The 15,247-nt window shown below is 38.4% G+C and overlaps 1 protein-coding gene across 1 annotated transcript; it reads left to right on the top strand.

The window, feature by feature from the left end:
• The first annotated feature begins 13,423 nt into the window (after positions 1-13,423).
• LOC111895708 (uncharacterized) lies at positions 13,424-14,222 on the top strand. Its single transcript, XM_023891781.2, has one exon. The coding sequence runs from the start codon at positions 13,564-13,566 to the stop codon at positions 14,119-14,121; it is 558 nt and encodes a 185-aa protein (XP_023747549.1). The 5' UTR covers positions 13,424-13,563; the 3' UTR covers positions 14,122-14,222.
• Positions 14,223-15,247: the final 1,025 nt, after the last annotated feature.

Below are 15,247 nucleotides of genomic sequence, written 5' to 3' on the forward strand. Positions count from 1 at the left end.
GGCTAGGTATTCCACATCTTAGGACTAGAGTGGCCTGATTTGTGATGCCTTAGTCTAGGGTTTGCTGTTATATGTGCGTTATGCTTTTGTGTGTATGTGATGAGTGGAAATATCTAGTTAGAACGCACAAGGGGTAAAGCTACGGGGTACAGAGGTACTCCCGAGGATGAGCCGAGAAGATGGAGCTACCACAGATGGGGAGTCCTATGTATGCTTCAATGCTCGAATGCTGCTTGCTTTGTGCTTTGTGGAGTTATCGATGATGGGAGTCAGCTACCAAGTGAGTATGACGATACTCAGGAGGTAGAGGGCTGGCATCATTGGGAACTCTTCAGCAGCTGATAGCAAAGAAGCGGGAGGACGGCAGAAGGGACTAGGGAGTAAATCTAGCCAGATGAGTGCGCTGGTAGAGTAGAGGATTTCGCTGGAAAGCGAGCACGCGCGATGAGATGGGTGAAAGAGCAGGTTTATCAGCTACTTAGGAACTCCGGGAGGGTCCGTGTGGAAAGTATGGGTAGATGTGGCAGGTAGTATGGGCCCGTACTACTGAAAGCAGAGGACCCATACTTGATACAGGGGGCATCCTGAAGGTCCTAAGGAACCGATTGAGGGGTGATGTTATGGTTCGGATACCATACATCGGAGCGGATATAGGGTGATGTTATGGTCCGGGCACCATACATCGGAACAGATTGAGATGGATGTTGTGGTCCGAGTGCTATACATTGGAGCAGATTGGGGAGTGGTGCTATGGTTCAGGTACCATACACCGAAGCATGTTGAGGAGGGATGTTATGAAATGAGTACCATGGTTCGTAGTGGATGATGCTTGTGGCTATCTTGTTATCCGGTTATCGGTCGGACGAGCACGAGCGAGCGGGATGCGAGGATTCGCGAGATCCGGCGTGATGAGGTTGATGCATTGTTGCGGGCTGAGTCGCCAGAATTGTTTGGGTCGATCAGGACCACTATGACTGAAGTAGTTTGATGAGCGATATGCGGCTTTTGCAGAGACGGCTGCCGCGGCGGTTACAACGGCTGTAGCAACGGCAAAGAAAGGGGCTAGTCGGGGTTTTCAGTATCGGGACTTCTATTATGCGAAGCCTCCCACATTCGATGGAGTTCAGGACTCGATTGTTGCTATGAGATGGTTATCAGACATGGAGGGGTGTTTCTCCACGAGTTTATGCCCTGCTGATCAGAGGGTGGGATGTGCTCTGAACCTATTGAGGCTCGGGGCGAAGGATTGGTGGAGATTGACCACGAGGTCATTTTCCGATGCGCAGAGGGCTGCGGTTTCATGGGATCAATTCAGAGGGATGTTCAGTACTCGCTAGGTTCCGCGAGATAAAAAGGAGAAATTGGCTCGGGAGTTCCTTGAGCGGAAGCAGGAGTTGGGGTCGGTGACTGAGATCACCAGGATGTTCATTGGGAGGGCGATGTTTTGCCCTGAGTTCGTTTCGGAGCAGGTTCAGATGCCCCGATATCTGAGTATGTTCAAGGGGGGTATCAGACAGTTCATGTCTGCGCAGAGGCGCGAGCCGTGTTGGTATCGCAGGAGGCCGCCATGTGGCGTGAGTTAGAGGTTGAGTTGCAGTTGCGTGAGATGAGGCAGGCCCCGATGCAGTCACAGTCGGCGCCGAAACGGTCCATGACCGTAGACGTTAGAGTGGGGGATCGGAGCGGTCACACCTGTGGGAAGTGTGAGAGAGATGGCACCGGAGCTTGTTGGCCCAGTGGTGCATGCCGCAAGTGCGGAAAGGAGGGGCACGGTGCACGGGATTGTCGGTAGTCGGTGCCAATTCGGGATTTCAGGATTTGTTATCAGTGTCGGTAGGTTGGACATTTGAGGGTCAACTGTCCACAGCTTTTTGCAGGATCGGTGCAGGCCCTAGCACCGGCCATCTTGAGGAGTTCAGGAGGAGGACAGGATGGAGCAGAGCCCAAGGGCTCAAGGTCGTGCTTATCGGCTTGCGGCAGGGGGAGACGGAGCAGTGCCGGAGGCAGCTGCGGGTATGATGCTCTCTTGATGTCTTGAGTAGCTTGCGTTGATTGTGGCGTATTGTTTGTGCTGGTGTCTGGTGTGGATTTCGATGCGGTATTCGTTGTTTCGCAGGTTTGGCATGGTTATGGATTGGTGCTTCAGGTTTTCGCTTGGCATTTGTTGTTCCCTGATGGTTGAGTATGATTATAGTTTGGTGTTTTGGTGCCGGTAGCCTCGTGCGGTTTTCGATGCGATATTCAACCTTTGGCAGATTGTGGGTTTTGGTTACGGGTTATTGTTGAGAATTCCGTTGGTTATCGTTTGTGGAGGGTTGTTAGTGGAGATGCGACACGGGATTGAGTGTCGGGTAGCATCTGCAGTCGTGAAGTGGATAATTGAAAGACCGGATTCTTTTGAGTGGATTGATCAGGGAGGAGATGTGTTTCACTGAGGGTTGTTTATGCTTGGGGGAAGCAGTCAGTGGGTAAATGTTCTCTTTGTGCAGGATGGTTCTGAAAGGTCGTTAATGACGGTCGGTGGCAATTAGTCAGTGCTTTAGTGGGGGAGAATTGTAAAATTCTCCGGGAAATCGATAAGTAGGTAAGGGTGCTTAGCTGTTGGGATTCAGCAAGTGTTTGTCAGCGCAAAGTATAGGCCGACGAGAGCGAGTGTTGAGTATGCGGGGCGGGATACAGACCTAGGGCAGTTTATTGTGGAGGCCTGAGAGGAGGTCGGGATCAAGCTTGAGTAAGTAATCGGAATTTTGCGATCAGAGTATCGGTACGTTTGAGGTACGTGATGGGTTGTACTGCATTAATCCCACGGGATTATGTTGTGCATGCTTCTAGAGCTGGAACCGGAAGGTTCCCAGAGTTAGAACCTGAGGGTTCGCAGAGTGTGGGTGCACGGACCCACAGAGATATAGCCCCGAGTGGCTAGTATGTGTTATGGGAGTCGGTCCAGTCATACTGGAGACTCTGTTGGTATTGTTGGATTAGTTTGAGAATTGCGGATCGCGTATGTTGCAGTGTGATTGCATTGGAAGGTCTGGCCCCGGGTTATTGATCTTGTTTAGCGGAGGCAGTGATTTTGGTGAGTGGAGAGAGTGCATGGGATTGAGAGCCCCTGCAATGAGAACCAGAGTATGTGAATAGTAGTTACGCAAGAAGGGTGGTGTCGCTTGGGGCGAGCACCGTGGCACCGGTTGGAGTGGCATTATGTTCGAGAGAGTTCCGTGGAAAAAGAAAAGAGGAGGGTATGTAACTCCGAAGGGGGTGCAAGTTCACGAAAGTGAAAGCTGCAGAGCAGAGTTATGGTTAGAGTTTTTCGAGTATGGTTTTGAGCGTCGTATTCGCGGCAGTGGTTTAGGAACCCATTCGGTTGGGATGTCTGTTGAGGCTCAGAAGGGATGCAGGGGGAGAGAGAATCTTAAATTCTCAGTGTGATCCTGATCAGAGTGTAGGGTGGGTGTAGTGGTTCAGCTGGGGAGATGTTCGAGGATATCATCAGTGTATCGGGTTTTCCAACCTACGGGGGTTAGGGCGAGTTCAGCTTGTGTATATGATGGCAAGAGGAGAACTTGTGAGAGTTGCTCTGGGAGTGAGAGTGGATCTCTCAGTTGGTCCGGGATGGACAAAGCGGACTTTGGATCGGGGATCCGGTGGTTCATGGTTTCCTAACCCTTATTGATCGAGTGATTGTTGGGATTTAGAGCATAGTTGCATCTTGGGTAACTCTCGGCTTCAGAGAGAGGTGGACAGTACAGATATTGGGCTTTAGTTGGCAAAGCAGACTCAACAGGTTAAAGAGAGTTAGTGATCGTCTAGAGCTAGTATGTGATGCAGGTCAGCGACTTCGCAATTCTGACGGGGTGCTTCGATTTAGGAAGAGGGGTAAATGGGGGGCCCCGGTATGTTGGGTCTTTTCGTGAAGGTGCGAAGGTAGGAAGGATGACCTATCATTTGGAGTTGTCAACGGAATTGGGTCGGATCCATGACACTGGTAGGTGTCGCAGTTGAAGAGGTGTATAGCGGAGGAGTCAGCAGTGGTTCTACTAGAGAACGATTGGGTGGATGTGAGCCTGTGTTACATCGAGAGGCCAGTAGCCGTCGGGGATCGGGAGATCAACATTTCTGAAGAACAAGGAGGTACCTCTGGTATTGGTTCAGTAGCGGTCTCGGGAGAGATCAGTAGTGTCTAGGGAAGCCGAAACGTGAGATGCGGGAGCAGCAGCCAGAGCTATTTTCAGAGTGAGACTTCGAGGGCGAAGTCTAGTTCTAGTGGGGGAGAGTTGTAACAGCCCGGAATTTCAAATATTGATATAATTATGATTTGGGGGTGTTTTAAGAAGGGACTCGGCGAGTTGGAGCCTTGACTCGCCGAGTAGGATCGCAGACCGGGTCGTGGGTTCGCGACTGGACTCGACGAGTCCGATATGGACTCGGCGAGTCGACGCTGTTCAGCAGAAACCCTAGCCGTTTCGTATTGGGTCGTATATAAGGGTTGTATTGTCGTCATTTCGCGTCTTTTGGCCGATTGTGGAGAACCCTAAACGACTGTGGCATCTAGAGCAAACTTGAAGACCATTATTGACCTTGAAGAAGTTGTTAGGCAAGAAGAAGAGGAGTTTTGGCTAAAGGAGCAGCAAGGGAGTCATATTCTGAGGATTGGGGACACAGAGGACACATTATTCAGGTAAGAACTCGAATTATCCTCTGCTATGTTGATGTGTTATGGGATTAGGGTTTATGAAACCCATTTGGTGATTTGATGGATTATTATGTTGTTATACATGAGTTTATACCCCGGTAATAGGATGATTAGAGGTCCAGAAGTCCCATGATTGTGTATTTCGGGACCATACGTATTTCAGGAAGCAGTTGCTCATCTGCATGGCATGGACTCGCTGAGTTGTTCTTCAGACTCGGCGAGTAGCTTGAAGATTTACTGGGACTCGCCGAGTTGTTCATCAGACTCGGCGAGTAGAGTCGGGGTGGCCCCGCGATTCTTCCACGAGGACCTCGTCGAGTCATGAGGGATACTCGACGAGTAGAAAGGGATTCCGCAGGAATTGGTGAGGACGACCAGACTCGCCGAGTCGCCAGGGAACTCGCCGAGTCCAGTCGAGTTGACAATGGACTGTTGACCAGAGTTGACTGGTGTGATTTCTTAGGGTCAGTTAACGTGGAAGATAGAAGTGCTAAGAAGGGATATATGATGAGACAGGGAGCTTGGAGCTCGGAGGATCAAGTGCAAGGGATTTCGGGAGTTGCTATCTCCCAGTGACCGCGAGGTGAGTCTTCTCACTATACCTCACCCGGAAGGGTTTGATTGTGTGACCGGAAGGTCAAGTATGTTGTGTGTTATGCTTATATGCTATGAATGGAAAGTTAGTTGCTACGCGTGATATACATGCTTATATATGGGCCGGAAGGCAAGGTGTTATGTGACAGAAAGGTCAGGTATGATATATGATATATGTGCTTTATGTGTTAGAGTATTTGTATTATGTGTTATGTATGTGCATGGGCCGGAAGGCAATTATCTTGTGGACCGAAAGGTTCGGGCCGGAAGGCGATGTTATGTGGATCGAAAGATCCGGGCCGGAAGGCAATGTTATGTGGATCGAAAGATCCGGGCCGGAAGGCAATATTATGTGGACTGAAAGGTCCGGGCCGGAGGGCGTATGTGCGTAAGGTATATTGGGGAACTCACTAAGCTTCGTGCTTACGTTGTTTATGTTATGATGTTTCAGGTTCTTACAGTAACGCGGGATGGCAACGGTTCGATTGTACACACCGAAGAAAGAGTTGTGTTTTGGAGGATCCTGGTCTTCTCTTATAATAAAAATGGAACTATGTTTTGTAATTCGAATGTGAATAAGATTCTACACAAGTGTTTTTAATATTAAATTGATTATTTAAATGGAAATTTTATTTTTAGAAATCACGGTGTTACAATATATATGTTTTGGCGCACTCATTTTTACAATTTACGAACGATTCGGTTTGAATCAACGATTATAATTTCACATAACTAATAACAATATCTTTTAAATTAATAATTTATTTAAAATAACTAATTAATAATTTTGAGTTTTTATTATAAAAGTTTAATTAATTTTATAACCGTGGTTTCCATGGGTTATAAACTAGTGATATATATTAAAGAAAAAGCTAGCCAGGAAAGAGAAATCTCTTCTTCATTTTCTATCATTCCCTTCCTTTGTATCATTTCAAGTTATCCTACCTTCCAAGGTTTAACTAAAAATCTATCTAAAAATTCTCTTTATTATTATTATTATTATTATACAATTTAATATCACACATAGTTGGCTTCATGTTTCTCAACTTCTCAAGCCTTTGTTTCTTGATCTATTTTTTCCCACCAGAATCCTAACATTTTATCAAAGCAATGAAATTTATTCTTAGCTTCCATCATCTCAATCAACTTACAAATAAAGAAAATTTCTTTATTGAAAAGTTTATTAAATTAAATCCAATTATCGTATAGTTTACAACTTCATTGATATATTTGTTCATGCCAACTCACAATACATCCACAATATATTAGGTATTTATTTGATACCTAAGGGTTTTGTTTGTTAGATTTTTTTAGGAACTACATGGCTGCTTTTCGAAGCCCTGGGGTATAATGCCTAAACCCTACTACCCCTAGCGTGAGCATAAATAATTTTTACTAGAAGCTTATGTTAAGTAACCAGATCCTTACACTCTTCTGATCGGAGAATATGATTTTAGTCTCCTAGTATGGTTAGCTCAATCTTATTATTTATAATTCTTATTGGATTTACAACATTTATGGGTTTGGAGAAGCTAAAAATGATCCTTTTTTTATAAAACAATATTAAGAGGCAACAAAAGCATTTAAAATAACTAGTTTATTTTAAAGATCATTAACACAACCACCAAGTGGATCTAATTACATGAATTAGAAAGATCAAAATAGAGGATGTTAAGAGGACAACCTTTGGAGCCTTTGATCCCACTTGGAATTAGAGAGTTGATGAAGATAGCAAAGAACAAGAAACTTGATCTTCTCTACAAGTATCCACCACCAAGAGTAATGCACAATGGAATGCTAGTTACCTTTGTGTATAGGTGACTTCTTAATCCTTTAAGTGCTTAACATAATTAAGAACTAAAGGAGAAGCACTTTAGAAAACCAATGCTTGCAACTAGCTTCAAAAGGGAGAGCCGGAGAGAGCTCTCGCGTTTGTGCAAAAGAAATGGAAGACGAGAGTTAAAAACTAGAAAAAAAAACTAAGTCTTACACTATCTTATATACCTAAAACAAACACCTAATGTCCATACTTCCAATTAATGAAAAGTGGTGGTAACTTGCAAGTATGATGCATTTAAGAGGGAGGTTGGCAAGTAACATTCCATCCCTTTGACTTTCATGGCTCTAGAGAGAAATTATAGAGAAAGGTGAATTGGTTACACTAACTAAATGAACTAAAGGAACTAGTTAAGTCATGAAGAATCCAAAATGTCCAAAAATTTGAACATGACTTATTAAATTATACAATATGATATAATAGCTAGTTTGTAATCTCTTTAATTATTATCTTCACAACACGATAATTATTCTCGAATTAAATACAAGAGTCGATTATATTTACTAAAAATCATACTAATAATACATATTAAATATGTGACAACTTGATTAGGTGTGACCTTATATATTTATATGTTATTAGCAAATGCCATTCAATTATGACACTTGAGCATATAGATCCAACGATCTCCCACTTGCAAAAGAATACTATCTACATGTTGACACTGATAAGGATTGAGGCATTGATGTTGATGTGGATGTTGATGCCAACTCCTACAGTTAGTGTGTGGAGTGTTTGACTCATCAAATCATAAGGTGTGACCTTACAAAATGATTATTGGCACGTAATGAACTTTATTTCTACGCAAGGAATCAAGATTCTTCCATATGTTACACCGTAAAGTTAATCACTCCATGTCGTAGGAATTCTTTTTTGCATGATTTCTTCTCCTTTAAGCTCCTAGCTTTAGCTCTAGTCCTCAAAGTATCCAGCTTTTGTCGGTTTCAGTCGTTTTTCTTCAAAAGTGTTCTTTTTTATTACAAAATATAATTTATCTTGACAAGTACCAAATATCTTTGCAATTTACCAAAATATAGATTAAATGTATTAAAATAATGCCTAAAAATATGTATAAATATTGCAATATCAGGTACCCATCTTATTGACAGTCAGTTCTAGGAGCGCAAAGCTACAATTGGTGCTTTAGGTAAGTTTATCACTATTCCGTTTTTTTAGACATCATGTTGGATATTGATAGATAGATCAAATAATTCTCATTTTGTATCAAACTTTAACTAAGGCACCTTAGACTTCTAACTCTCAACACATAAGAGGAAAAAATCCCTTCTTGACTACATATGCCTCTTGCATAGTTTGTATTGTACCCAACAATGAATTTTGTAGTTGCACGGTTACGAAAAATGTTGAACCATGTCAAATCACAATAGTTACCCATACTTAAGTCCCCAATATGTATCTCAGGTTGAATAACATAAATATATTTACCTTATCAAACATCACTCATGACTACGATTAAGTGATCTCGATGTGGGTCATGTCCAATACTTATTCTACTAATCAAATACATATGAATTTGGTTGCAACACTTTTCATTTTCATCTCCATGAAAATCAACCAATCCATTCATATTAGTCTTACGTCATAGGTACTCTCACAATCATGAACGACTATGGACATTTAGAATAACCATGATATTTAATTATTAAACATTTTAATATAGAATACAATGATTATTTAATGAAAAGACACTACAATATATGTTGTTTATACTGTTACAATATCCAAATGTTAAATTTCAATAAAATCCATTCACTTAGAACAAAAATGTCCTATAGTTGCAACGTGACTTTCATGCATTAGCTAATTAATGCACTTTGTTAAGTAGAATCCACAAACTTGAATTGTAAAAACTTTGTGAATACTAACATTTTATGTGTCATATATATATATATATATATATATATATATATATATATATATATATATATATATATATATATATATATAGAGAGACACACATACACACACACAAACATCGTATATAGAGAAAACTCTTGAGAATGTTTTAGATTCTTAAATTATGACTTAGATACCAATACCCCGTAATGGGATTGCTCATAGTTATAAATGAACTAATCATTTAAGTATCTTCATATGTGGTTCCCCGAACAACAATGTATTTGACTCTATAGTGTAATTGCAATTAAAATCTACATGGAACTCCTATCCATGTCAAAATCCCTAGGATAACTAGGAAGAGATAATACATAGATGTTATGATGCCAAAATCCCTAGGATAACGTAGTACCTAGAAGTTATGCTGGTCAAATATAGAGATATGCACTGTATTTAGTTGTTACTCTGCCTAAATATTATGTTTTCAAATAACCATAATTAGGGTGTGTATATATATATATATATATATATATATATATATATATATATATACACTTGTATATACAAAATAATTATGACATCAAAAGATATAATTATCAAATATAAGATAAAAAGATTTATATTGTGATAGTTAAAGAAAATCTCTAGGAAAGATTTAAAGAGAAAAGATAAATACTTAAGGTCAATGCGTTAGTGAGCTGTTATATTCATCCAAAGGCCTTGATTAAATTCGGCATTCCTCGATACCTATAATTGTTAATAATGCGAGAGCTAAGAAGATATGTATAGATCTATACGGGGTTTGCCAACCTCACCTACGACTGCTAGCTATAATCTCGTCAGGATAATTTTCTTATTATTCACTATTCGACGTCTGATGAAGCGTTGTAACGGGGCAAATTATTAGTCAAACAATGTCAATTATGAGGGCTCATGGTAATACATTATATCATCTTAGAGATTCGACTACCATTAGGGATACCTAAGAGTTGTAGATAAAATACTTTAGGATTAGGTAAATATGCTACAAAGATAGTTAAATAGGAGTAGTAAGATATCCTAAAGATAATAATATAGAATCGTTAGAAATTCTAAAAGATAAAATGATTGTTAGATATCCTGAAAAGATAGCAAGTTAACATTAATAATATATCCTAAAGTAAAATAAGATACGATTAGCATAATGTCCTAAAAAGATAAGAGGTGATATAATAAAACATAGGAAACTAGGAAGCTAAAAATATTAAAGATTGCTAAACTAAGATACGATTGACACTCTGTGATTTGGTAAATCTTTGTACCGTCACCACTCGGCATTTCCGCAATCGGTCGGGGAGGGTGTGACACATATAGATCGAAAAAACTTTATAAAGCTTCCGACTACATTCACATATACACTTGTGTCTAAAGCTTCCCATAAAACTCATAACACTTGCAAAGCTTAACTATAATCATAGTACTCACCCTTGGAGTATAGAATATCATCACTCACATAGAAGGCATATTGTTCCTTTTCACACTTATAACTTTTCATAAAGCTTCTAATACATATATTCACTTATAGTTTCCATATGCTTTAGATACACATACACTGATCGACTTTTTTCCAATCATATCAGTTATTCAATTACATAGATATAGAGCTTAACTATAACTCTCCCACACTTATCACTTTTCATAAAGCTTCTAATACATATATTCACTTATAGTTTCCATATGCTTTAGATACACATACACTGATCGACTTTTTTCCAATCATATGAATTATTCAATTACATAGATATAGAGCTTAACTATAACTCTCGTTGGACAATACATCATACTATTGGTCAAATTCATCAAACTATGAGTAATGCCCTTTTAAAATCATTTAAATATTTGGCATGCTCGTTCTTTCCAAAATATCCCTTTTTATAACTTAAGGAAATTAGGAATTTACATTTTAAAATCCTTTGGAATCAAAATATTATCACATAATCAAGCACAACCACATCCACAACCACATCCAGTGACTTATTTACACATTTCCCATAACATCAATAACTCTTATATGTCCATAGAAAAATACACATGTGCTCACCTAGCTAGTTAGTGAAGACTATTATTGTCGGATCCCTTCTTCACATAATTATGGATCTTCTCCACTTTAAAAGTCGTATGGTAATTTAGTTAATTTCTCCTCATTACGAGTTTTTTGTGTACTTGCTTTGTTCTCCGCCTACATGTTGAGCGGAACAAGTATTATTCATGATCAATTTTATGTCTTTTTATAGGATATGGTATTGATATAGTACTACTCATGTTCCATCCACTCCTGAAACTGATCATCCACCTGTTGTTGTGACTACATATCATCCACTACTTTGTAAGTTTAATCGCTCTCTGAAGAATACCAAAATCATAGAGTTTGCTTCTTTATCTTATTCAACTTCGTTTGCTTCCTTTGTTAACAATATATACTTGTTCAGATGCGTCATACTGAGAGGTTGTTTATGATCCCCTTTACCATAATGTTATGGCTGATGAGCTTATGACTCTTCATCATACTTATACATGGGATCCTATTCTACTCCCACCCGGAAAACATAAAATTGGTTCATGTTAGGTATGTAATATTAAAACTAAGTATAATAGATCAGCTGGATGATACAAGGCCAATTTTTTTAAGAAGGGATATTAGCAAAAGTATGGTATGGATTATAGGGAGACTTTTATCCCATTTTCAAAATGACGACTGTTCGTACTCTAACAACAATTGCTTATATTCGATAATAGAAGATCTTATAGATGAATGTCAGGAATGTGTTCTTGAATGGTGATCTTCATGAGGAGGTCTACGTGACCCCTCCCCTTGGAATTGCTTACCAGTCAGGTGAAGTATGTCGACTTTGGAAAGCTCTATATGGTCTCAAACAAGCTCATCATGCTTGGTTTGAGAAGTTCTCTATAATGTTTACTTCTCATTGTTTTGTTCCTAGTAATTATGATTTGAAATTTTATGTGAAATGCATAGGTGCATATCAGATTCTCTTATCACTATATGTAGAAGTCATGATTATATATTGGTGATGACTATGTTGGTATTGAATCCTTAAATTGTGATTTGGCTCATCAATTTGCTATAAAAGACATGGGGATGTTTGTTATTTCTTGGGTATTCAGGCTACTCAATCTAAAAAAAGGTTAACTTTTATCTCAGTCGAAATACACATACGATTTATGTGAACGTTCACGACGCACTAACAATATAACTGCTGACATACCACTTGAAACTAATGCCCAACATTCTAAAACTCATGAAGTTTCTTTATTTTTTCCAAGCTTGTATTGTACTATTATTGACAGTTAGGTTTACCTTACTATTACTCGCCCAGACATAACTCATGTGGTTAGACAGTTTGTAACCACTCCCCCTACTGTTTATTGGGAAGTTGTTTTTCATTTTTTAAGATATCTTCGTGGAACTTAGTTTTAGAGTGTTTTTTTCCCTTTGTCGTCTTCTCCAGAGTTGTATGCTTGTAATGATGATGATTAGGATAATGACCTTAATGATATCAAGTCCACCTCTGGTTTTTGTATTCTCCTTGGAGATTCATTAATCTTGTTGAAAAGTAAGAACCAAGATGTTGTCTCTTGCTCTTCTATACAAGTTGAGTATCGTGTTATGGATGTAACTACATGTGGGATTGTTTGGTTGTGTTGGCTTCTTAGAGATATATGTGTTATCTCTCAACCTACCACCTTACACTGTGACAACAATATTGTTATGCATATTGCGGTGAATTCTGTTTTCCATGAGCGGATAGAGTACATCGGGATTAATTGTCATGTCACTCGTTATCATTTTCAACTTAGAACCATCTCGATGCCTTATGTACCATTAGCTTTGTAGATTGTTGATATTTTTACGAATGCTCTCGTTTTTCCTTCTTCACTGAAAAACTCTTAATGCCTATTGATGTCGAATCGTGAGTTTGATGAAGAATATGAAGGTAATAAAGTATTTTGGGCATATTTTTTTTATTGGACTTTCATTTAACCTTTTAACTTAATTAATATTAGATAGTTTTCGTATTTATATAGTTGTATTCTTAGTTTTGATTGTGATTACATTTTAATTCGATAACAAACCCTACCCACTTTTCATGTTTATTAGTAGTTTACATGAACAATATTCTTGCTTCCCATGTTTATAAGTCAAATATGGAATCTTCCTAATTAGAAAAGAAACAAACAAAACACAACATCTTTTTTCTAATATCTTTCTTCCAGATTTACGCATTAGTTTACTAAAATCACCATTCTGGGATATCGACGAAATAGTTGTGTTTAACAAACTTTTACTCATAATATTTAAATTATGGGATTCAATTATTAGTTAAATAAGTACATTATGTATCATATATATATAAATCAAAGTTGATGAAGATAAGATATAAGACAGCCTAGTTACAAGAAAACATATAAATGGAGACCAAAACGTCGATAACGACGTCAAGCATTAAAGATTACAAAACTTCAAAACTTCAAATATAAATAAAAGCCCATATTTTGATTCACTCTCGACTCCAATGAAATTAAAATGGGTAATTGTGCCTCATGCTACTCTGCCTCCACTGCAAGCAACGCCACTACCGCGAAACTTATCCTTTTAGACGGCCAACTTGAAGAGTTTTCGTCGCCGATGAAGGTGTTCTTGTTAACACCACCGTTAGAAAATTTAGGGTATGATCAGGGGTCGTTCATTTGCAACGCCGATGAGATGAACTTTGATGAGTATGTAACCGCCATGGCTGGAGAAGAGGAGCTTCGTCCCAGTCAGCTCTACTTTCAGCTGCCGTCCAGCTGGTTAAAAAGGCGGTTAACGGCGGAGGACATGGCTTCTATGGCGGTTAAAGCCGGGAAGGCACTTATGATTAGTGGTGGCAAGGTGAGATGTTGGTGTTGTGTGAAAAGGGTTGACCCGTTAGTTTTCTCAGATGGGGACAAGATGATCACATCTTCCTTGAGTAGGGTTGAAGATGGTGGTGATGATTATGAAGGAAACCAAAGGTATGTAGGCGGTAGAGTCGGAGACCGCCGTGGGGGTGGTGGTAAGGGGCGGATGTCTACGAGGCTTGAGAAGATAGTAGAGGAGTGACTGATGCTTTGAGGGGAATTTACTAGGCTAGAATAAGTGGTATGGATTTATATTTATTTCTTTATTCCGTTTTGAATAAGAGAATTGGATTAATTTCTCTATATTTCGTAATTAAAAAATGGAGGTGATGGTAAATATCATCTTCGATCAACCCACCTTTATATTTTAATTTTAAAATAGAATAAAAAATAAAATAAATAGTATTTTATTTTCAAATATATTTCATTTGGTATACCAAAAAAGTATATTTCCTAATACTTTTTTTAAAAAATTATTAAAATTATCAGAAACATCTTTCAATTTATTAGAATATAAAAAGTTTTCATAGTTTTTGTATAAATTCAAATATTATATTTTATATTTTTTATCAATTAAAATCAGCAAGTGACAGGTAATTAATTAAAATAAAATCTAAAATAATAAATCTAAAATGCAAGGGACTAAGGGACTACTAAAATTGAAGTGGAAGTTTTTAACGTAGTAATTGAAATGTTTCTTGATCTATCGACTTGGAAATGAACATGGGTTGAATTTCGTTTACTCAAATTAAATAGACATGGAAATGAAAACGGGGTTGAATTTCGTTTACTCCAAATTAAATAACTTGGAAATTTAAATGGGGTTTGAAATTAAGGCCATAAATGAATCAAACAAATAAATAAGAACATGAGTCTGTCATGTTTAATTTTCTTATTTATATTTGTTCATTTAAAAACATTATGTTGTTCATGTTCGATCATTTATATTTGTTAAGATGTTAAACAAACATAAATAAACGAACATAAACGACGCATATAAATAAACATAACTTACATTAGTACAAAATTGGTCTTTGGCCACGCAAAAAACTTGTTACTATTACATTTTCTGATGGGTTTTTTTTTTTTCATTCAATGTGAAAGGAAATATTGCATTATTAAAATGTAAGTTATAGTGACGTTTAGTTGTGGAGATTATAACCTATAAAAACTGTTATTATAGGTAAAAAGTGTCACCATAGGATACCAATTTCTCGTAGTTTTATCAATCATTTTTTATAATGGTCCTATAAGCTACTTTCCCTCACAAGCTATTTAGTTTTCTTGACTATTGCTGAATTTTAGTGACACGTAATAGATTAAAGGAT

The sequence above is a fragment of the Lactuca sativa genome, chromosome 7 (genome assembly GCF_002870075.4).
Source record: "Lactuca sativa cultivar Salinas chromosome 7, Lsat_Salinas_v11, whole genome shotgun sequence".
NCBI classification, from domain to species: Eukaryota; Viridiplantae; Streptophyta; class Magnoliopsida; order Asterales; family Asteraceae; genus Lactuca; species Lactuca sativa.

Excerpts from the sequence above, each read along its gene's own strand:
- LOC111895708 (XM_023891781.2), top strand. The coding sequence starts at position 13,564 with ATGGGTAATTGTGCCTCATGCTACTCTGCCTCCACTGCAAGCAACGCC.